General features: G+C 39.4%; 2 protein-coding genes and 1 long non-coding RNA gene across 7 annotated transcripts in view; 2 read left to right on the top strand and 1 right to left on the bottom strand.

The window, feature by feature from the left end:
* The window catches only part of dock2 (dedicator of cytokinesis 2), a 132,644-nt gene that overhangs the window by 34,589 nt on the left and 73,925 nt on the right, over nt 1–24,130 (bottom strand). The gene's annotated exons all lie outside the window — the stretch shown is intronic.
* The window catches only part of LOC309504192, a 95,303-nt gene that overhangs the window by 20,652 nt on the left and 50,521 nt on the right, over nt 1–24,130 (top strand). Inside the window, exon 1 of one of the 3 annotated variants that reach the window (XR_014208002.1) lies at nt 5,340–6,716. The exons of the other annotated variants lie outside the window; for them this stretch is intronic. This is a non-coding gene — a long non-coding RNA (uncharacterized lncRNA). Of the gene's footprint in view, nt 1–5,339; nt 6,717–24,130 lie in introns of those variants that run through there. 3 annotated transcript variants of the gene reach the window in all.
* The window catches only part of insyn2b (inhibitory synaptic factor family member 2B), a 24,390-nt gene extending 260 nt beyond the window's left edge, over nt 1–24,130 (top strand). The window contains exons 1-4 of one of the 2 annotated variants that reach the window (XM_082177020.1): nt 1–1,142; nt 10,010–11,596; nt 12,387–12,487; nt 22,654–24,130. The exon at nt 1–1,142 is cut by the window's left edge and continues 260 nt beyond it. In XM_082177020.1, the coding sequence (XP_082033146.1) occupies nt 10,230–11,596; nt 12,387–12,487; nt 22,654–22,877 (1,692 nt within the window). In that variant the 5' untranslated portion in view covers nt 1–1,142; nt 10,010–10,229 and the 3' untranslated portion in view covers nt 22,878–24,130. Of the gene's footprint in view, nt 1,143–8,470; nt 11,597–12,386; nt 12,488–22,653 lie in introns of those variants that run through there. The other variant, XM_082177021.1, reaches the window with a different exon arrangement.

Raw genomic sequence — 24,130 nt, 5'->3', positions numbered from 1 at the left:
CTCTGATTTTTTTTTTTTTTTTTTTTTTGCACAGTTATATATTTACGTATTTATTCATTCTCATAATATGGACTTGTTTTTTTAGGTATCCGCTTGTAGCAGAAGTATTAAAATGTATTCTGTGCACATTGTATTATTTATTTAATGTATGATGTTTTTATGTATACTGTTTACGTGACTCTACATGGCCTCATTAATTGGGTACAAATAAAGTGTTTTGAATTGAATTGAATTGAATTGAAAAAGAAGTTTAAAATGATAAAGCAGTAGATATCAAACACTGCCTTGTTTGTTTGAGCAACGGTGTTTAACCAATGGAGTGAGCTGGGGGCGGGACTATCCGTTTAACTGACCAATGACAGGTGAGATCAGTGTCTTAGAAACATGTATGGAAACAATCATTATTTTTTGCAAGTGTTTTTCTTTTTTTCTTTCAAAAGAACAAACTTATTTTGGGTCAAAAGTTCTGATTGTTAAGTTTGTCTGTGCATCTTTCTTTACAGTAAATAACACTTGCTATCTAATGCAATGACATATTAAAAATAATCAATCATTTTTTGGGGGCTGCTGTATGTTTCTTTAACCTCAGACAAGACTTGTTTTAATTATTTAAGGCACTGACACGGAAAACACACACACATTCGGCACTGCAAACACTCCCTGCACATTTTTCTCCCTATACCTTGAACGCGCTTGTACACTTGTGTGTGTGTGTGTGTGTGTGTGTGTGTGTGTGTGTGTGTGTGTGTGTGGACCTATCAGCAACTAATATGACCGAGCAGAAGGGGAGAAACCAGGACACACAGCAGGATTAATACACACATACACACACACACAGAGAGAGAGAGAGAGAGAGAGAGCGAGAGAGAGAGAGAGAGAGAGAGAGAGGGAGAGGGAGGAGGTACGAGACTCTCAGTTCACCAGTAGATGCAAGGAGAGACAGATGTGCTCGTGAGAGAGAGAGAGACAGATCATAAACACAGACAAGAGAAAATCATACAGACGGATATAAGAAAGAAGAACACGGAGGAGTGTGATCTCACACAGGAATATAGGAGAAACAGAACGAGTGAACGAGAGAGAGAGAGAGATGAGGAGATGAAGAACAGTCCGTTCACCTACACTACACTCTTGTGATGAAGGTCAGTAAAAGAGTAAATCATCTAATGAAATATTACAACACCTAAAATATTTGATTAAATGTGTTTACTAATTGAATTCACCTGTGGGAAGTGCTTTTGCATTCATTTCGTCAACAAAAATGTGTTAAAAGAACCTTGGTACTTTTAACCTGGACCGTGGTCATACCGAAAAAGTGTCATGTTTTTCTATGACTTGTACCGTGGTAATGCTGGGACATTCTCTGTGGTATTACCATGTATGCACCACAGTAAATTAATATGGTAAACAAATCAAAATAATGTAGTGTTGCAATCTTTTAAACGCGACGCCACCGCAGTACGTCTGCTCAAATCTCACATGATGTCTGTGTGTGTAATTAATCATCATTAATAATACTGAGCAAGTTTACTGACTCTACTGTAAACACATGCTCATGTTTCACTGGGATCTGTGTGTGTGTGTGTGTGTGTGTGTGTGTGTGTGTGTGTGTGTGTGTTATGCAACAACAGGTATCTAATACCCATCTGTTACTGAGACCTCTGATGAAGTGATGTGTGTGTGTATTTAAATATGTTTGTAATGCTTTTAAATGTGTGTGCGTGCATGTGCTTGTGTTTCGTGCGCATGTGTCTGGTAGGATTTACTTAGAAAGAATTTTCAATCAGAAATTGTCAAAAAATTACAAAGAAACAGGGAGACATTTAATTAAACGTGGAATTTTGAAAGCCTAGAATATTATTTTCTTGTAAAACATCCTCCAATAATCTCTTGAACTTTGAAAAATAATTTTTACAGTGGGTGTTTTGTCTAACTGTACATGCATTGACTCGCTCATTATCCACGCATGTGGTTCCAAGCCTTTATGACATTGTTTCGTCAGTGAAACACAAAAGAAGGTATTTTGAAGAATGTCGGGAGTCAAACAACATTGGACCCCATTGACTTTCAATGGAAGGCCCAAAAAAACCACACGTTTCTAAATATCCTCTTTGGTGCTTCGTAATAAGGGTTTGGAACGACATGAGGAAGATTAAATGATGATTAAAATGAGTGTGAAATACTCCTTTAACTTGTTTATTTTGCATTACGTTAATTTGAAATAACATTCACGTCAGCTATGAAGAGTTTGAGGATCTCCCTTTTGGGGACAGATTAGTTCATAAACTAGCGTGTGTCAGGTGTGTGATTCAGAGTTAGTCTGAGTCAAATCGATTTCATGCTGAAGAAATCTAAACACACACACACACACACACACACACACACACACACACACACACACACACACACACACACACACACACACACACACACACACACTCTTGTACATCTATATTTATGAGGACATTCATTGACACAATGCAATCTCTAGCCGCTTACTCTAACCTTACCCATCACAACTAAGTGCCTAACCCAACCCCTGACCTCATTATAACCTTATCCCTAAAACCAAGTCTTGACCCTCAAACAGGCCTTTAAAGGGGTCTCAGAAAGTGAGGACCGGCCAAAATGTCCTCACTTTACTCTCTTTGTCCTCACTCCAATGGTCTAAAACTCAAACTGGTCCTCACAAAGATCGTTGTAGAAGTACACACACACACACTTAAACACATATAAAAGAGAAAGGAAGGAAGGAAGGAAGGAAGGAAGGAAGGAAGGAAGGAAGGAAGGAAGGAAGGAAGGAAGGAAGGAAGGAAGGAAGGAAGGAAGGAAGGAAGGAAGAAAGAAAGAAAGAAAGACAGACTCAGAGAGACAGACACTCAGCAAGAGATAAACACCAGAGAGAGAGAGAAGGACGAAAGACAAGGAAACAAACAGATGGAGACTGAAAGAAAGAGAAGAGGAGACAAACGAGCAGAAAGACAGGAGACGGACAGGTGTTTAAGAGAGACGGCGCTGACCCTCTGAACGAGGTGAATCTCCAGACAGCTGTCAAGAAGATGTCCAGCTCATATTTCACCCCAGAATGAGGAGGGAGGAATAAGAAATGTCTGACATGAAGAAAATGAAGCTTATTTTAAAGGCCATTAAGAGTTTTTTTTTTTTAATTGTGACATTTTTATGACAATTAAATTCATAAAGTATCCCTCAAACTCTTATTATTACTGTAATGCACAGCAATCCCAATCCAATTCAGATTGTTAAATATTTAAAAGTCTTGAAAAATTTGTAATGAATAAATAAATGCATAGGATATATGCATATATGCAATCAAAAGTGTGCGGCCTTTAAGATATAAAATAATAATAATAATAATAATAATACTTTAATTCAGCAAGGATGCATTCAGTTGATCAAAAGTGACAGTAAAGACATTTATAAAATAGTTATAAAAGTTATAATATATTTCTATTTAAATGCTGTTCTTTTGAACTTTAACAGAATCTGTTTTTGAACCATCAAAGAAGACAGTTTCCACAAAATTATTAATCAGCACAACTGTTTTCAACATTGACAATAATAATAATAATCATAAATGTTTCTTGAGCATCAAATCATCATATTAGAATGATTTCGGAAGGATCATGTGACACTGAAGACTGGAGTAATGATGGAATAAATTACACTTTACAATATATTCACAGCTATTTTAAATTATAATAATGTTTCACAATATTACTGTTTTTACCTTTCAAATAAATGCAGCCTTGGTGAGCAGAAGAGACTTCTTTCAAACACATAAAAAAATCTGACAGACCCCAAACTTCTGAACAAAAATGCACAGACATAGTTTAATATTTAATTGTAGCAATAAAAAAAAAAAACTAATAAGAATCTGCACTGAAGTAATGTGGCCTGGACATGTTTTTTTGTGTGTGTGATTTACACAGAGAAGAGAATGAAATTAATCAGTGAATGAATGTGTGCTTGAGAAAACCTGCGTCATCCTCCAAAAGAGGTGAAGACACAAACATCAGCTGGTCTCTTGGGACGCTTGTGTCCTTCTGAAGGCAAATGCACATTCTCTCCCTTTTAAAAAAAAGCTGTTTTCTTTTTAAGCTGATAAATCTTTTAAGCTACCCAGATACTCTCACAGATGCAAACACACACGCGTCTGATTGGTAAACACACTCGCTCCATCACACGACGAGTGAAAAATAAACACATGTTCGCCAGAGTGCACCGGAGCGCATCTTCGTGTGTTTTTTTTTGGTTTACTACGGTTTGATAAGTCAAGTATAGCCATTACCATTAAAACAAACCTCTAGAACTCAGTATTAAAGTTTAGCATGTGTGTCGTCCACCAGAGTTTGTGCTCCAACCACCCTGAACACCCTGGTAACCACACAAAACAACCTAGAAATCCCCTAGCAACACCCTGACAACCATCCCAAACACCCTAGAAACACCCTGTCAACCAATCAGAACAACCTTGCAACACTTTAACAATGTTCTAGTAACTCCCTGGAAACAACCCAGAAGGGTTGACAAGTGACAACAAGTAACAAGCACCCAGAAAAACCAAGCAACCTCCTAACAATGTCATAGCAACTCCATTGCAACCACCCAGAACACCCTAGTAACGCCCAGGCCACCACCCAGAACAAGCAACCCTCTAACAATGACTTATCAACTCCCTGGTAACCACCCAGAACACCCTAGTAACGCCCAGGCCACCACCCAGAACAAGCAACCCTCTAACAATGACTTATCAACTCCCTGGTAACCACCCAGAACACCCTAGCAACACCCAGGTCACCACCCGGAACAACCAAGCAACCCTCTATACAACAGCCTAGCAACTCCCTGAAAACCACCCAGAAAAACTAATGCCCTAGCAACTCCCTAGCAACCACCCAGAACACCCTGGCAACTCCCTAGCAACCACCCAGAACACCCCAGTAACGCCCTGGCCACCACCCAGAACAAGAAACCCTCTAACAATGACTTATCAACTTCCTGGTAACCCCCCAGAACACCCTAGCAACACCCAGGTCACCACCAAGAACAACCAATCAACCCTCTATAAAACAGCCTAGCAACTCCCTGAAAACCACCCAGAAAAAACTAATGCCCTTGCAACTTCATAGCAACCACCCAGAACACCCTGGCAACACCCTGGTAGCCACCCAGAACAACCAAGTAACCCTCTAATGACGCCTTAGCAACTCCCTGCCAACCACCCAGTACACACTAGAAAACACATTGCAAAATGCTAAAGTTATTATTATCATACTGTGGATCTTTTAAATATATAAAAGGGAGCTACAACAATACAATAACATTTCCAATGTTCTTCCATTAGGTTTCAGTGTGTGTGTGTGTGTGTGAGAGAGAGAGAGTTATGCGTGTAATGTAACTCCCGGCGTCTTCCTCTCTCAGTGCGTCTCAGAGGTGCTGTACACTTCGACCGGTTAATATTGTATATCACAGCCCTAAACACACTCGCGTGCATCTCTCTTCGTAAAATCTCCCAGAGCTTTTGTTCAGTTTTATGCTCCTTATAACTGAAGCTCGAATTACATCATACCACTGCAAAGCCCGAACCTAAAGCCAAACCAATGAAATCATCACATAAAGAAGATAGAAAGAGCAGATTTGATGTAATTGTTGTTATTAGAGTATTGGAAAAAGCGGCAGATTCCTTCAAATCTCATTAGATCGCACTGAAAGCAGTTAAAGGCTCCAGATAATGAACAGACCGTCTGCTGGGCTTCTGCGGTCTGAACACCTGCAAGCCAATTACTAATAAAACTTCCTCTTTGTTGAGTAAATAAAAAGGAATTATCAAACAAGCTGACAGTTCAGTGAAGCAATGTAAAAGAACATCATGCATATAGCTAGAGCTCAACACCTTCATGACTGTATTATATTATTCACTTGACATTTGCATTGATATTACAGTAAATGCAAATTTTAACTTTCTTGGTTTAAGTGAATGCATTTTCATTTTAACTGTTTGAAAGTTTTGAAAAAAGTTTTAAAAGCCTTGAAATTTGATGATTTAGATAATAGAGAACGATAGAACAAACGATGGATGGATGAAAAGCACTGCTCTTCCCATAATGCATCATAATAATGCATGAATTACAATTCAGTAAATTACGTTTACTGTCATTCCAATTCTACTTCCTAATGCAAATTCATAATGCAAAATATGGTTTTATGGTTTTTGGTCAGTGTGTGTGTGTTATCAGGACGGTGTGGTGAAGGGACGCTGCGTCTGCGGCTCCTGAATATTGATCACCGCACACAGAGATGCCAGAGTCTATTAGATAAGGTGTGTGTGTGTGTGTGTGTGTGTGTGTGTGTGTGTGTGTGTGTGTGTGTGTGTGTGTGTGTGTGTGTGTGTGAGAATGATGACACAAGAGAGGCTCAGAAAGACAAAATCAAAGTCAGGAGTAACGGAGTGTGAAAGAGAAGAGAGAGGAGGAGTACAGGGCTCGATCGGAGCTGATGAAGAGATCAACAGAGACTCTTAGTGTGTGTGTGTGTGTGTGTGTGTGTGTGTGTGTGTGTTTTGGAGAATGGAGGGATGAAATTGGAACATCTAAGTGTATGCTGGTGAACCGTAGCGAAGATCAACAAGAGAGCTCAAGAATACAATACTGAGAGAGAGAGAGAGAGAGAGAGAGAGTGTGTGTGTGTGTGTGTGTGTGTGTGTGTGTGTGTAAAGACAAGGTGCCCTTACAGAAAAGCACTGTTGCAAAACCATAGTAATGTATCAGATAATATACACTCTAAAAACTTACACTATGGAGTAATTTATTTTTTAATTTTTTTATGAAACATTTTTACACTTGAAAACATTGAGTAAATCTTAAAGTTGGCATGAAACTGAAGTTGTGATAGTCTTTCCTTTTCTATTGTGACGTATATCCGAGTGAAACGCTTTTGGAACAAGGACAAATGTGGGCGGGGCTTGATTTAGTCTGTGTGGAATTGATTGGCTGGTTGTGGTTTGCTATTGGTGGATCTCATGTGAGTGACAGGTTGCTCCGCCCACATCATCAGAGAAGAGAAGAGATGCTGTGAGAGGAAGTTATTCTGATTCAAGATTACCAGGAACATGAACTTAAAATAATAATGATATGCACGGATAAATCATTTATAATAAACACTGCAATATTTATCACTAAACATTAACAGACCTCCTATATTCATTTAGTGTAAAACCACACAAAATAGAGTTCATATCAAAGCATGATGGGAAAATCAGATTTCCTTGTTATTGTTATTAATTGTTATTTTGTGTCCAACTTACTAAATTTCTAAAGTTGTTGTTAAAGATGAATAATACTGATATGCAATAAGCAACAATTGTAGTTCTTGAGACTGATTAGAATAATTTCTCAATTCTCAATTGATTAAAAGGTAACAAACTTTTAAGAATATTTAAAAAATATATGATTTATTAGTCTAATACCAATTACTTTTTGTTAAAAAACTTAAAGAATGATGTACATTTTAAACAAAAATAACTAAGGTAGCGTAATTATTTATTATTGTGATATTTACAAACCCACATAATATTTTTAGAGTGTACAATGACACAGAATTATTATAATATTTAAATGTCAAAAAACATGGTAATATCATGGTATATGGAACACTTTTGTTTGTTGTTGTTAATGAATGCAAAAGCACAGCATTGTATTACCACAGTACTGTAAGCTGATCCATTTCAAGGTCGAAATGTGTCAAACCCACCAGATCGATGAATCTAAATTCTTCCAAACACACCACAGAGCAAACAGCCGTCCTGAAACACACACACTCCCTCTCCGGAGGATTCAGAGACACACACATGAAAGGCGAGAGGAGGGGATTTGGCTTCGGATGTCTTTTCCAGTTTGTTCAAATTAAAGTAATCCTAATGAACGTAAGTGCTGGGCGTTCATAAGAACTGCAAACATTCAGTCAAATATTCCAGACTCTCCTAATTGAACACATAGACACACACACACACACACACACACACACACACACACACACACACAGAGACAGACAGAGACAACTTGTTCCTCATTAGGCCCGTTGTGTGTGTGTGTGTGTGCATGAAATAAGTGAGTAGTGTTGTATGATAATGTAAATCTGTTAGAGGCTAATGGGGGTTATTAGTATTTTCAAGCAACAATATCACACACTAACACTAACACACACACACACATACACTAACACGCACACAAACAAATACACGCACACACACACACTAACACACACATGCATGCACACACACACACACACACACACACACACACACACACACACACACACACACACACACACACAAACAAACACAGGCACTAACACACGCACACACACTACCCCCCCCCACACACCCCACACACTAACGCGCGCGCACACACTAACACACACACAAACGCACACACACACACAAACGCACACACACACACACACACATACTAACGCACACATACACACACCACACTAACACACTCTCTCTAACACACACACACATCACACATCACACACCACACACACTCACACGTACTAACACAAACACTCTCTCTCTCACACACACAGTGTTTGGGTCACAGGACATAGGCAGCTTTGAGTCGGTCTCATAAAAGAAAAGAAGCTTAACAGAAAACAAGATATGAACTACAAGACAGAGAGAGCTTATCAAAGAGCAGAAGAGAGGAGGGCGAACACACTCCCATCTTAATGTTCACGGAAGCAGGAACACACTTAAGAGGAGGAGAAGATTACAGAGGAATAAAGTGATAATAATAGGCCCTTCAGGAAGAGAAGCAGAGAGAGAGAGAGAGAGACTTTAATCAGCTGGATGTGACATATGGGGGATTTTGTTAACCCTCATTAATATTCGTAATAGTCGTGTTGGGGTTATTGGAGTCTCTGAGCATAAGACGGACGTGAACTTTAAGAGCGTCTCTCTGGTTTCTCCACTTGACTAGCATTCTCGATTACACACACACACACACACACACAGTGTTGGGGAGTAACTAACTAAAAGTTGTGACGCTACTAACTTTTCAGAAGTTTATCGGTTTACAAAAAAAGATCATATTTTCAAGTAACAAGTTACTCCTTCCATCAGGTATCAAAACAATCTATGTATTTTTTTGTCACGTGTTGTGCTCTAGAATCAGGTGAACTCATTATGGGAGGACAACATAAATATACATTTTCATAAATATGTATAAATAAAAAAGTAATACATTACTAAATAAAATAAATCCATTACTTTATGAAATGCATAAATTAATGAACTATATGAATCATTATATGGATCATTTATTGAGCATTTGCATTTTTTTCTTTCTTTCTTGATTTTTAATTTTGCAGGTTTCATTGCAAAGCTTGATTCATTTTAGTGAACTGATTTCCAAAATCAATTAGCGGATTCCTTTTGTGTTACTTTTCATTACAAAATAGTTGTTTTAAACTCAAATATACACATTGCATTTGCTGTTTCAATACCGTTAAAAGATGCACTCAGTAATTTTAGCTTATGTTTCACTAGCCAATATGACACTGAAACTACATGGGAGCAGCTCCACACAAAATCTCAATTTTCCTGTTACCAATGCAATTGAAAAAATAAATTATTCACAGTTAGCCATGATTTATTTATTTTGAGAGCAAAAGAGTCAACTAACACTGAGATGAAGTGAACAGAGCTGTAGTTTCCTCGATTTCTTGAAATCCTTTTGCCAAGCTTCAGTATGTCTCATTCGTGTAAAACTTTTTAATGAGAGTAAAATTGCTGAGTGCACCTTTAACATCACCCACCTAACTGAGATGCTCATTGTTTTTGCGGGATAAAGACTACTCAGAATAAGAAATGGTCTCATTAAACAGCTTATTTTTGTCAGTGCAGCTCCAAAGTGTCTACTTGAGAATCTACAGCACATGGACATTCATTTTGATGTCTTTTACACACGTATTCTTTTTCTTCAAACAGGTAAACAAGAGAAAAGCAGACACTGGATTCGCAGGAAGATTGGTGACCAGGATCTGATCTGATCTGAAAGCGGATTGTGAACCGATGCGAACACCGTGGAATACCATTTCCCAAAAACACGCAGTGGAATAATAACCTTTGTTTTAGATGGTATGCTTAGAAACGAAGGCCACACCCCCTTCGGCTCCTCCTCAGGGGGCTGAGCCAATCAGCAGAGGTCATGGGCCGACGGGCGGCTGATGCGTCCAATGCGGTGCCGGCGCTGGAAGTGCCTCTCGCTGGTGGGCGGGCCATGCTGTCTCAGAAATGGGGTCCTTTGTGCAGTGTTGGCGTCCAAACCTCGCCGGGCCTCCGTTCGCTTCCGTCATTAAAGAGAAGGACGCAAACGGTCAATGGACCGACTGCAGAAACCATGTCGCTGGACCGGATGAGGCGTTGTGAGGTCAACGGCAGGCATGTCGTCAAAGTGGCTTCCAGGAACGGACCGGACCGGACGTCCCAGGAGAGCGAGGTGTACTGTCAAATCAAAGTCAATCCAAACCAATCATTGCTGAGAGGGAGTTTAAAACGAACCCCTCGGTATGTTAACGGCAGTGTCGTTGCACCCGAGGTGGTGGGCGGAGTTTGTAGCGAGGGGGCGGAGTCAGAAGAAGCGAGGCTGCAGAATCAAACAATGACACGTGATTGTAGGCGGGGTCAATCACTGAGAGGGGAATCGTCCAGGCCGTCATTGCACTGCGGAAACGTCGGCTCGTACGCCACGCCCCCTCGACCGTGCCGGATGATGACATCATCGCCCAAACTGTGCATGAGTTGTGGGCGGAGACAGTCTCAAGCCCCGCCCTGCATGGCGGCCGCCTGTCGCAAACGAGCCGCTAGTCAGGTTCAAGCGAGCATGACGCTTCCGACGCCGCCGAGGAAATGCTGTTCACCTCGGCTGCAGAAACAAAACTCCACGGTGGCACAACCAACGTACGCACAAATTCCCAATCACACATCGGACACGCAGAACGAGACAACGTGCTCCACCCCCTCACAACACAACAAAAAAGACACACTCGCAAAAACAGAGGTGTCGACGCAGTCTGAGAAACCTAAAAGCGACTCGACGACGCACAAAACGCAACACACACAAACACGAGTCACACACACAACTAAAACTGAATCAAACGCATCGCAAAAGACTAAGGACAAGTGTGCGACCACGCAAACGCACACACCCGTATCCGCCACGTCTAAACCGATTGGCTGTGAGTCAAAAGCCACTCCCACTCTTCCACCCAAGAAAGGTTCACAGTTGCAGGTCAAATCTAAACCGGCACCTCCAGAGCTTCTGATTGGCTCAAGGGCGGAACCTAAACCGCAAACTCCGCCCCCTCCCTCAGAACCTAAACCTGAGACAGAAACAGACTCTAAGGACACCAAACCACCTCCAAAAGATGAGATCCCACAATGCAACGGTGCACCCGGTGTTCTACACGGACTCCTGCATAATGTAGAGGAAAACCTGCTGTATAATCAGGAAAAGATCAAAGTTCTTCTCAATGTCATCCAGGATCTGGAGAGAAACAAGGCAATGAGTGAAGGGTGAGTGAGAGCGAGAGATTAAGGCTCTGGAGTTCTTGCAAGCGTGTTTGATTTGTGATTCTGCACTTCCATCATCCCATAAATCCCCTGGTGACTGATGTATCCTGAGGCAACACCTCGGGAATCTCCATCATCAATGGAACATCGTCCCCCTACCGTTCACAAACTCTCTCTCTCTCATATCTGATGTCTTATTTTCTGTCACATCTTCACCATTTACACTCTCTTAATCTCTTAAAAGTTTCTCTACCTTTTTTATCCTCCATCCATCCACACACACACACACACACACAGTTCTGTCAGAACTCTGCTCTGATTAAAAGCTCAGATGTGTCAGAATCGATCAGGAAAAGTGACTGTGTTATATACTTTAAAGTGTCCATATTCATTACATATTCAAGGACATTCAATAGAGGTCTGTATTCCTGTGGGATTCCAGCTAGCCTTGATTTTATTTGTTGTGATGCAGGACTAAATTTCTGAGTTGCAGAAAAACTCAGTATGCAGTCTCGATTTCATGTGGTGTTGCATGCCAGTATATATATATATATATGAAGAGTTCAGATGCAAAAGCCTCTATAAAGTGTAATCTGAAATTTTCTTCTAGAATGATCATTTTTATCTAGCTTGTATATTTAAGTTCAATAATTTCACTTAAATGACAATTAATAGGTCATTTTCATTGCCATTTAAGTGAAATTACTTAGGATGGAAAAGACCTCTAATTCAATGTTCTGTGAGTGTGAATCACATGCTCAAAGCGTCTGTGTGTGTGTGTGTGTATGTGCAGGTCTTCAGACTCTCTTGTTTTTTCAGGCGTTGTTCATACAGAACTGGTCAGGACATCAACAACTGCTCAACCTGCCAGAAAACAGCCTGCATTATATACAGGTAAACACGACCGCTAACAGCCCACGTATGTCTATCGTGCCGTAATTTAGTCCGTCCATGTTCATGTCCGTCATTTGCAATTAAACAGGCTGATTTTGCTACTGTACTATATTTAAAGGGATACTTCCCCTCTGGAAAGATGAATGTGTATTTAAAATAGGTCATTTATGTAGAAGAAATGTGAAATTATTTTTGAATTTGGAGCTTTCTAGACTGAGAAAAGCCAGAAAATGTATTTTTTGGCTCATGTGGATGAAAGACAACAACTCCCAGAATGCACTTGTTTCGCTGCCCTAGGAGGCCATTCCCAAGCCACGCCTACCGGTAAGAGAGCGCAGTTTAAAACAACAAGGCTAGGCTACTAGTGAGACTCCGTGACGAGTTTGCCCGGGAGTTCGAGATCGCCCAAAATGTCCGGGATTCGGCTTTTGCGTTCTACAGTCGCCATTCATCATGTTTACTGTGGCGAGCAGGACGAGGCTGAGGGCCGCGGGAGAACGGCGCGAGGCCGGTGGCGTGATTACTGAGACGCACCGGTCTCGTATCTCTCACAGAGGAGCGGGAATTTTCTTAGCAATGTTAAAACGCACATCAACCGATCACTTGTTTAGCGTTCATGTAAACACTACATTCAGATTCACCAATCGGAATGAATTCAGTTAGATTGAAACAAGAGGTGTGCAATGTAAACAATGAATGGCGACTGCAGAAAGCAAAAGCTGAATCCCGGACATTTTGGACGATCTCGACGGCCGGACATGTCCGGGAAAAAGAGGATGGTAACCCCTACTACTCAGCTTTCTCCACAGAACAATAGCCTGCTAGCTTAGCTTCCAAAGAAAGATGGCTGACACTATGTGTACATTCTGTGAGTGAGATCCCACCCTCTATGGGCGGGTTGAACACATGCGGGACAGCTCCTCCTACTGGCTGTAGTCTCTCGCCTCTGGCCAAAAAATCCTCAGATGATGCAAAATGACGATTTTTGCGTCATCTGAGGATTTTTTCAGACAAAAAATACATAAATCTCTCCTCTCAGGGGGACATGAGGGTGGAAAGCACGGTAATTTGAAAATACTACAGGTTTTCTACTAATACAAAGCTTAATGCTAAATCCTGAAGTATCCCTTTAAATGACCTCTGTTGTGATTGGCTACTCTTCACATTAACAATGCGAAGTGACGCAATGTTCAAACATGAAAGCACATTCACTGCATGACTTTTTCCAACATCAAAGCATCAACTCATTTTTAATTTTGTGATTTATTAAGTTGGTTAGAGGCTGACAAAAACTCACGTCAACACATTACTTTTCAGACTTTCAGCAACAGAGCTCAACACTACATCATACCTGAATAGAGCAGAACGCAGGGGGCTATTTTTAACTTGCAAAGTCATGTTAAAAAATGCAGCGCTAAAGAGATGCAAGGCAACATCTAAGACATCCGTCTGATGCATATGCACATACTCAGATCAACAATTAAAAAATTTGCCTAGAATTTGCTCCATCAGAGGGAGGTTTCTGATGTGAATGTCAACTTTGTCAGCATGGTACTTAACCCTGTAAATGTTGACATATAAAATATAGGCAGAAAAATCTAACTTTTGGAAATGGAACCGTTTATTAAACCCTAAAATTGAAAATCTAAAAAAAAGTGTACATATATGTTTTTTTAAGATTATCATATTTGTATATACACTCACCTAAAGGATTATTAGGAACACCTGTTCAATTTTTCATTAATGCAATTATCTAATCAACCAATCACATGGCAGTTGCTTCAATGCATTTAGGGGTGTGGTCCTGGTCAAGACAATCTCCTGAACTCCAAACTGAATGTCAGAATGGGAAAGAAAGGTGATTTAAGCAATTTTGAGCGTGGCATGGTTGTTGGTGCCAGACGGGCCGGTCTGAGTATTTCACAATCTGCTCAGTTACTGGGATTTTCACGCACAACCATTTCTAGGGTTTACAAAGAATGGTGTGAAAAGGGAAAAACATCCAGTATGCGGCAGTCCTGTGGGCGAAAATGCCTTGTTGATGCTAGAGGTCAGAGGAGAAAGGGCCGACTGATTCAAGCTGATAGAAGAGCAACTTTGACTGAAATAACCACCCGTTACAACCGAGGTATGCAGCAAAGCATTTGTGAAGCCACAACACGCACAACTTTGAGGCGGATGGGCTACAACAGCAGAAGACCCCACCGGGTACCACTCATCTCCACTACAAATAGGAAAAAGAGGCTACAATTTGCACAAGCTCACCAAAATTGGACAGTTGAAGACTGGAAAAATGTTGCCTGGTCTGATGAGTCTCGGTTTCTGTTGAGACATTCAGATGGTAGAGTCAGAATTTGGCGTAAACAGAATGAGAACATGGATCCATCATGCCTTGTTACCACTGTGCAGGCTGGTGGTGGTGGTGTAATGGTGTGGGGGATGTTTTCTTGGCACACTTTAGGCCCCTTAGTGCCAATTGGGCATCGTTTAAATGCCACGGCCTACCTGAGCATTGTTTCTGACCATGTCCATCCCTTTATGACCACCATGTACCCAGAGCCGATCAGCCCTATACGCACACTACGCAAGGTGCGTAGGGCCCCGCAAATTACTCAAGGCCCCGCCTCCCCTCGTGTCAAAGCGCGTCAATCAATGTTTACAATATCGATGAGAAAATGAAGCGGAACTATCTTTCTGGTCACGAAAAGAGAGAGAAAAAAACACCATGAGAGTTAATTGCGGCAACAGTTATCAGGTAGACTTGTGTGCTCTCCTCTCAAAGTATGATGTCAGCAAAGAACAGTAGGCTAAAGTTAAGTTGAGGTGCGTTGATTTATTATGTTTAATAAACGACAAAGGACAACGGTGTTTGTTTATAAACTGCAGCTCGGAAAAGATAACCGCGTCGCGCGCTAACATGCGATCATATGAACGTGCATGAAATGAAACGCGCACTTTCCAGCAGAAACATCTGTTGTGAGTTGGGACCAGTACAATATGGGCGTGATGGCACTCCTCATTATAGTTTTAAAACAAGACGATGATTATCTAGTCGCTAAGTCAAGGTTTAGTTACAACTCTGCACTAATGCAATATGGAAAGCAATGTATTGACATTGACTATTGATAGGCTCCATTGAATTTAAAATGTTGATTGGCTGGAGATTCTGGTCAATATGGATGCACATCCCTCAGTAAATAATAACCATCAAGAATCAAGAGTATCAAGAATTACTTTTATCATTTAAAAACACAGTGACATGCTATGGCACCATTTTAGCTTTTATTCATTCACAGGATATGCATTTTTGATATCAATAATTCAATTTGTACTATTTAAAATGTGAATTCTTGATATTAAGAATTAACTTTTTACTAGTAACAATGTCTTCTGATATCAGGAATTACATTTTCACTAGAACTAGTTAAAGGAGGGATTGTAGTGGGAACACTGGGGTGTCAGGTGTGACTGTGTGGCAATGGCAAATAGTTCATGGCTCACGGGTCAGGTATGAGGGCCCCTAAACAGAATTTTGCTTAGGGCCCCAGGGAGGTCAGGATCCTCTGATGGCTACTTCCAGCAGGATAATGCACCATGTCACAAAGCTCGAATCATTTCAAATTGGTTTCTTGAACATGACAATGAGTTCACTGTACTAAAATGGCCCCCACAGTCACCAGATCTCAACCCAATAGAGCATCTTTGGGATGTGGTGGAACGGGAGCTTCGTGCCCTGGATGTGCATCCCACAAATCTCCATCAACTGCAAGATGCTATCCTATCAATATGGGCCAACATTTCTAAAGAATGCTTTCAGCACCTTGTTGAATCAATGGCACGTAGAATTAAGGCAGTTCTGAAGGCGAAAGGGGGTCAAACACAGTATTAGTATGGTGTTCCTAATAATCCTTTAGGTGAGTGTATGTATGGGTTTTTATGGTTCACAAAGTATGTTGTGAAAAAAAAAAAAAATACTTCAATTTTATTAAGCCAAACTGAATAAAATTATGCAATTTGGGGCAGAAGCTGATCATGATAAAATTATGATGTTTGTTATGTAAATCAATGCGATCTTTGTAACAGTATAGCAGATACTTACATAAAATGCATATGAATATCAGTCTTCGCTCTATATATCTCAATATGTCTTAGTAAGATGATATTTAAACGCTTAGTTTTATGATCAAAGTGATGTAGTTTTAAAACATATGATGCAATGAAATACAATGATGACTGAGAGATGAACCTGATATTTGAAACTCCCATTTTAACATGATTTTTCTATAAAAAAATGTATAAATAAAAAAACAGAAAAAGATATATGATTATCAAGTTAACAAAAGTTCAGTCCAGTAAGTGTTCATCTTGAAATATCACTAACAATATGGAAGTTATTAATTTACTCTATAAAAATCAAAATTTCTCAGGAAAAAAGACGAGCTGAAGGAGGGCTTTTGTACAATTATACTAAAAGGCCTTTTACTTGCTAAAAAAGTATAAACTATCAAGCAGACAACAGAAGGATTTGTGCTAGAAGTTAAACATTTAGATGCCTTTGAAATCTGCTTATTAAATATGATACAGTAGGTTTTGCAGGGTTAAAACTCTTTAGAGAAATAAATAAATAAATCCTATGACCCATTTAAAATTTTATAAATCGTGCACAGAGCCACATCTGAGTTATGTGTCATCTTGGGGGCAGGAACAGACAGAAATGCACCAGGAGACCATGAGGATGATTTAAGAGTTGCATGAGCTGATCAAAACATCCGACGGCCACCAGAAACACACGAGCATCTCCTCCATGAAGAACAAACAGATTGTATTAGTCCTAATTAGTGCAGCTTGCTAATTCAAGCATTATTGTTACTATTTATCATAGTTAGGGGTGCACTTTCTTCAAATCTACAAATCTTTAAATAGTTAAATAGATGTGTGTGTAATTTCTGTAGGTGTATAATGAAGCCCTGAGGTATGGAAACACACACACACACACACACACACACACACACACACACACACACACACGTATCATAAAGCCAGACAAAACTCTGAACCTGGAGATATCCCTCCTGTGTCACACACACACACACACACACACACACACACACGTTCTGGCCGTGTATGAATTTCCCTCGGCTCTTTTATCTCCCGTCCTCTTTTTTTCTGTTGGGATAAACAGGATCATTATTCCCGCACTATGAAGAACTAATCGCACACTAATGCATGTTTCCAGCACTCATACCGCGGTAAAGCCTCAGGAATCAATTAAGAGAGATGGATTTCCTATTGAAGTGTAATCTCATGACAATACAGCATGAGAAAAGCCAAGAACACACACACACACACACACACACACACACACTATTGAGTTGCTTTGTCTACATAGCATCCTAACTAAAGTGACTGATATGGAGCGCCCTACATAGGTAGCAACTGTATAGACATAGCACAGTAATCTTGATAAAAGTTCTTTAATTCATTCATTCATTGATTAATTCTTTCATTTGTTCATGCATTCATTTGTTCATTCACTTGTTGTTCACGCATGCATTCATTCCTGAATGCATTCATTTGTTCATGCATTCACTCATTACTTTGTCTATTCATTTATTCATTCTTTCATTTGTGCATTTATTTGTTCATTCATTAATTCATTTATGCATGTATTTGTTCATGCATTAATTAATTAATTCATTTATGCATGTATTTGTTTATGCATTCATTAATTAATTCATTCATGCATTCATTTGTTCATTCATTTGTTAATTTAACTTTTATCCCACCAGGAGAAACTAGTTTTGCGGCATAGGTGTCAGACACAAAACTAACAAATTTCCTATAAAATCACTCTACAATAACATGAAATAACACTGTATTTAAGGCAAGTCAGTTCACTCATTGGCCATGTTGTCCACAGATAAAGCACAGACGTACAGCTGCTATCTGTCTCCGTGGGGACAGGCCGATATCCAAAACTGTTAGTCGAGATCATGCTTCAATAACATTCAAATTATCACTGAAGTCTGGCAACAATAGTAAAGTTTTGCTTCTTCAAGTCTTCATCCATCAGTGCTTATTTTCCCAGAAGAGAAGATTGTTTATTTTGAATGTGTATATCTGTTAAAAGTGAACTTTTGTCAACTTTTTTAGGAGTACACTAGCATATAGATGAGCTCAAAGTAATAGAAATTGACAACAAAAACAAACACTGGATTTTAAGGTGTCTTTAAGAATCCTGACCAAGCAACATCTGACCCCCCCCCCAAAAAAAAAAAAAAAATTCCTCTGGGTTTGCACTCATGCAAGCTGTGTGATTTATAGCGCTAGATATCCTTTGACTCATGATTTCTGGAAGATAATATTGATGATTAAGATTTTTCTCCCATGAAAGTGCAGACTCCAGCTTTGAGCTTTCTGACTGGGTGAACTCTCTTCCCTCAAAAGATCTGTTCATCACAAATTCTGCTTTCATAATTCTTCCTCTCTCACTGTCTTCCCTTTCCTCTCTGTCTTTGTGCCTTTGTTCTCTAGGGACTCAGGAAAGTTGAGATAGGTTTGGTTAAAGTGCTTCTTCAAATACAGAAATGTGCACTCCTCTGAAGTCAAACATTTCCTCAGCCCATGCAAACCTCAGGTGGTTGCTCAGCTACTAGCCCGAGTTAAAACCGCCTCTGTGATCCTCTCTATGAATCATTCATGTCTTTAGCTCAAATGTTATGTGACAAAGTTTATAATTTAGGGCTAAAGGTCTCTTTAAACCACAAACACAGAGTCTGAGCAATAACAATAGTAATGCAAACAGTGCTGATGACAAAAAAAGCATGATCAATTGCACTGGAAAAAAGAAAACCTCAGTGAAGATGAATTTGCACGGTGCAACAATCATATGCATGTAAATGTGTCATCTGGATATGCAAATCAGAGACATCACCTAGCAATTTCCACTGACAAATGACGCCCTCTGAAACGACAGCAACACTGAAAAACAGATTTACAGCCGGCAAAAACTGTCGGGTTTCAAATGCAATACAGAAATAACTAGATTTGCATTTCCTGAAGAAAACAGAAGCGGCTGCACGATGGCAAAGGGAAACTTTGAGATTTAGGCTTTAGTTCTGCGTGTGAAATGTTGCATAACAAATGTTTCGCTTCTATTGTGACACTTTACAAAGTCTTGATGTTGTTTTTGAGCTCTACTAGAACAGGTTTTCATGCTTGAATGTTTAAAAGCACATTATTTTCCTCATATTCTCCATTGTTGCGGCTCCTCTCTTCCCAGTCTGTCAGTAACGCTCTGTTTAGTTCCTGTCTCTATGAAGCCCCTCCTTCTGAAAAGCACACTGTGCTCTGATTGGTCGGCTGGAGCAGTGTGTTGTGATTGGTCGAGCGCTTCGAGTGTGTTTGGGCAATGTCCCGCCCCTTCCCATAACCGCCAGTTTAACACACTACTAACTAACTCACCCAGGCCCCGCCCCTTTATTCTGCGTATGAATTATTTAAATGAGGAATACTGTGACGTGTTCGTTCCCGGAAGAAACTCAAGACTACAATGGAGGCGTTTCAGGGAGTTCAGAAACACTGACACTGATATAGAGAAGAACTTTGTGACTTTGCAGAGCTTTTTCACTCTCAAACAGCAACATTACACACTAAAGAAAGATGAACAGTTAAAAAGCATACTAGGTCCTATTTATTATCAGCTGAGCATCAATAAACATCGCATACAGTCTCTGCAGTGTAAAATACAGCTAGAGGTGGTTAAAAAGATGCAATAAAGGCAAAACCAATCATCACAATTCAGTTTGCAAAAAAAAAAAATTATAAGAAAGGAGGACAATCGCAATTCAATGTGCAAATAATGCAATGATTTATAAAGGAAATGCAACAGCACAGTCGCTGTGGGATGAGTGCATTTCCCATACAGCGTTCTCTATAGGCTTTACAGGCTATAGCTGTTGTTCAGCATGCTTCATTTATCTCTGTCCCTCATTATGGGCTTTGTTAACCTTCAATACATTCTCTGTCAGTCTGTGTTATTCTCTCATCTTTTTACCTATCGTTTTTTGCTCATCACGTCCCTTCTTTTCTCGCTTTCTCTCAACTCACTTAGTTGCCGGGAAATTGCAGGCAGGACTGTGGCTATACTGTAAATAGAGGCCATAACCCCTCACACACACACACACACACACACCCTCCTCGTGAAGTTAGATTGCAGTCAGATAAAATGGCCGCTGTGTGTTTGACGCTGTTGTGATAATAGTTTGTGTCAGCAGCCTTGGCTACAAAAGTATGTGTTTCATTCATTTCTACTTCGGAGTAAAAAAAAACAAAACAAAAAACTCATTGTAAAGAGTTTTAATCCTTGACCCGAAACAACCAGCTCCGAAATACACAAAAAAACTGCAAACCCAAAATTGCAAAGACGACAACAGCACAAGAAGAACTTCGAATGACACAATCCAGTCAATAACTACGGCACAATATTGGCTTAATTATAATTAATTATACATTTTAAAACAATATATCTGAAGTTTAATGCAAATTATTTAGGTATGTACAAATATTCACAACCATTTAAGGTCAAATTAAAGTTTGAAATCAGCAAGATTTTTCTTTTGTTTGTTTGTTCTTGAAATCAATTAATACATTTATTCAGAAAAGATGCATAAAATCAATCAAAAATTACAGTAGGGTAATTTACAATGTTACAAAAGATTTCTATTTCAAACTAATTAGGTTTCTTTTTAACTTTCCTGTTTCCACAAGTAATAATAATCAAATCATCATATTAGGATGATTTCTGAAGGATCATGTGACACTGAAGACTGGAGTTATGATGCTGAAAATTCAGCTTTAATCACAGGAATACTATATTCATAGAAAACAGCTATGTTAAATTGTTATAATATTTAACAATATTACTGTTTTTACTTTTTTTTCCCGTCAAATAAATGTAGTTTTGGTGAGCAGAAGATCTTACTGACCCCAGACTTTTGAATGGTAGTGTATAAGTATTTTTATATATACATTTATACCTACATTTTCACTGTAACAGCGACTTCTTTGATTGGTGGATCTGGATTTGGCTATTAAACATGCAAAGCTGCAATGACTTAACTTCAGAGCTCACAGTGTTTCTTGAAAGGTTTATACATTATCATTAAAAATCAATCTCTCTATGAAAAAAAAAAAAAGAATATGATTTTTACATCCTGAACCCGGCTGCTGCGCTGTGAAACTTATAAGAAAGTGAGATGAATGACGGACTGAGAAAAAGGAAAGAGAGAGAGAAACACAGAAAGAGAGAGAGAGAGAGAGAGAGAGAGAGAGAGAGAGATTGAAGAATGTTTCTCTATCTTCAGTTTTGTTTGTTATTTTGACATGTCATATTGTCTTAATGTTCATTTCTGTGTCATGACAAACGATCCGTCATAACCAATGATGAAAAGTGTTTTCTTTTCTCTCTTTCATCAATCACACTCTTCATTCACCCAAAAAAAAATGCATCATCAAATTACATCAAAATGTAAATCTTTTTTCTTCTCTCGCACTTTTAATGTATTCTATGTATTTGCAACAAACAGAAATTGTTATAATCTTAACAACTTTTTATTCTCAGTGCATTTAATTTCTGTAATTCTGATATATTTTTGAGTTGGAAATAATATGATGTGATATGATTGGAATGTGAGAAATAATAAATTTTTTCTCAGTCTACACAGCAAAGGTTGTTTCGGTGCTTGCAAACAAATTACATTTGGAAGGTGAAAAAAACAAGACAAATAGGACTATGTTAGTTTACAATAAATTGTATAAATTAATAATTTATCTTTTCTTTACAATAACATGCACAGATGAATCATTCACAATAAGACTGAAAACATCAAAACTATATTAATTTAACAGATAACAACAAAGGTCTCTGGTCTTTTTGTGAATGATTCATTAGCGCATGTTTTTCCAAAGTGAAAAAAAAAAAGTTTGTCTTTTTGATTTTGAAATTTTGCTGTATAAATTTTCCAATTTTTTCTTTGTTGAATATCTCATTTAAAATTCCAGTAATCAATAAAGATAAAGTTGAATGTAATGGTCGCATCTCTCATTGCAGAATTCATTTTTATTTTTATATTCCATTTAATCATATCTATTTCATGTCTTTTTAGTGTGGAGCACGACTTCCGTGTGCAGGAGGGCCGATTTCAGAACATCCTGGAAGAACTGGATGAAAAGGAGTACGATGTTCCCGCCCCGATCCCAAAACCTGCCCACATACGACCGCGAACCAAGAGCCGCGTCAAGAAACTGCGAAAGAAGTGTTTCTGGTGGCTGTAGAAAACCATCACATGATGGTTATGATGCCGCAAACCAAACGCTTGTGGACGTATGAGTTTCATAATCCAGTCCAGCTTCCAAAAACAACTTTATGACGTGGAGAAAAGGATGTTAAATACATGAACGGATTATTCTTTGATATAATTGTGACAGTGTGAGCAACTTCACTGAACCAAAAGCTCATCTGACATCCTGAAAACTTGAGGACAATTTAAAACCCAAGGAGACCCACAAGACCTCGCGTCTAACCAGTCAATAAATCCCCTTCATAGTGTCTGACAGAGCCGAAACGCAGTCGATATCCCTCTTTACCCTGATGGACTGATGGAGATTCTCCGTCTCATCTCCTCGTCACCGTTCTCTGACCTTTGTGTGCAGATGGCTTTCGTCCCCGACTAATGAATGTCTAAAGCTCTGTTCCCAAACCTAGTCATCTGCCTACCTACACAGCATTTTAAATAACCGGCGGTTGAGCTCCAGACACCAAGGCCGTCTTATGAGATGCTCTCTGCGATTGCCTTTTCCATCAAGGATATGTGCATCTCGACAAGAGAAAGCATCCGACTGACACCAGCTTAATGAAATGCTCTATTGGAACCAATCAGTCACGTATGAGGCTTCACGTATTTCAGTTAGAATGCTGCCATGGCGACAGCGGTTTCGGAACAGAGTTTGAATGTTTCAAATGTTTCAAATGCTGAAGTTCAGAATTCCAAAAGTTCTTAAACACGCTCTATGCACGAACGCTGCTGACTAGGGGTGTCGAAATTAATCGTTTCCACGATGCATCGCGATGCAGACGAGGACGATTCGGTATCGGTTCAGTTATAGACCTTATACCATGGTCTGGGTGAATACTTGATTCTGATTGGCTGCAGGGTGACCATTATAAAGTGATAGAGGGCACCTAGTAAAGGAGTTCTGGTGAAACTGACTGTTTACCGTTCGAAATGAATAAATAAATGCGCTGGCTACTGTGAGTAACCATAGCAACAGGCAGTAAACTGAAGGGTTCTACGAGCTGAGCGGACTATAAATATCTCCGGTTGCTAAATAAACCGTCAGGCGTAACCAGGGAAACCAAGTTATTGTTTGTAAAAACTTTAGATTTCGATTGTAAAATGAATTAAAATATAAACTAATGTTTTAAAAATGTGTTATTTGGCAAGTGACCATGGTATAAGCGGGTTAATGCCCTTCGAGGTGTCCATTGTCAGGTATTAATGGACTTCGGCGGAGGCAACCGTCCTCCCCGTCGTCCATTAATACCTGACAATGGACACTTCGAAGGGCATTAACCCTTACATA

This window comes from Leuciscus leuciscus (assembly GCF_965113295.1).
Source record: "Leuciscus leuciscus genome assembly, chromosome: 8".
NCBI lineage: Eukaryota > Metazoa > Chordata > Actinopteri > Cypriniformes > Leuciscidae > Leuciscus > Leuciscus leuciscus.
This window is presented reverse-complemented; position numbering and strand designations above follow the sequence as displayed.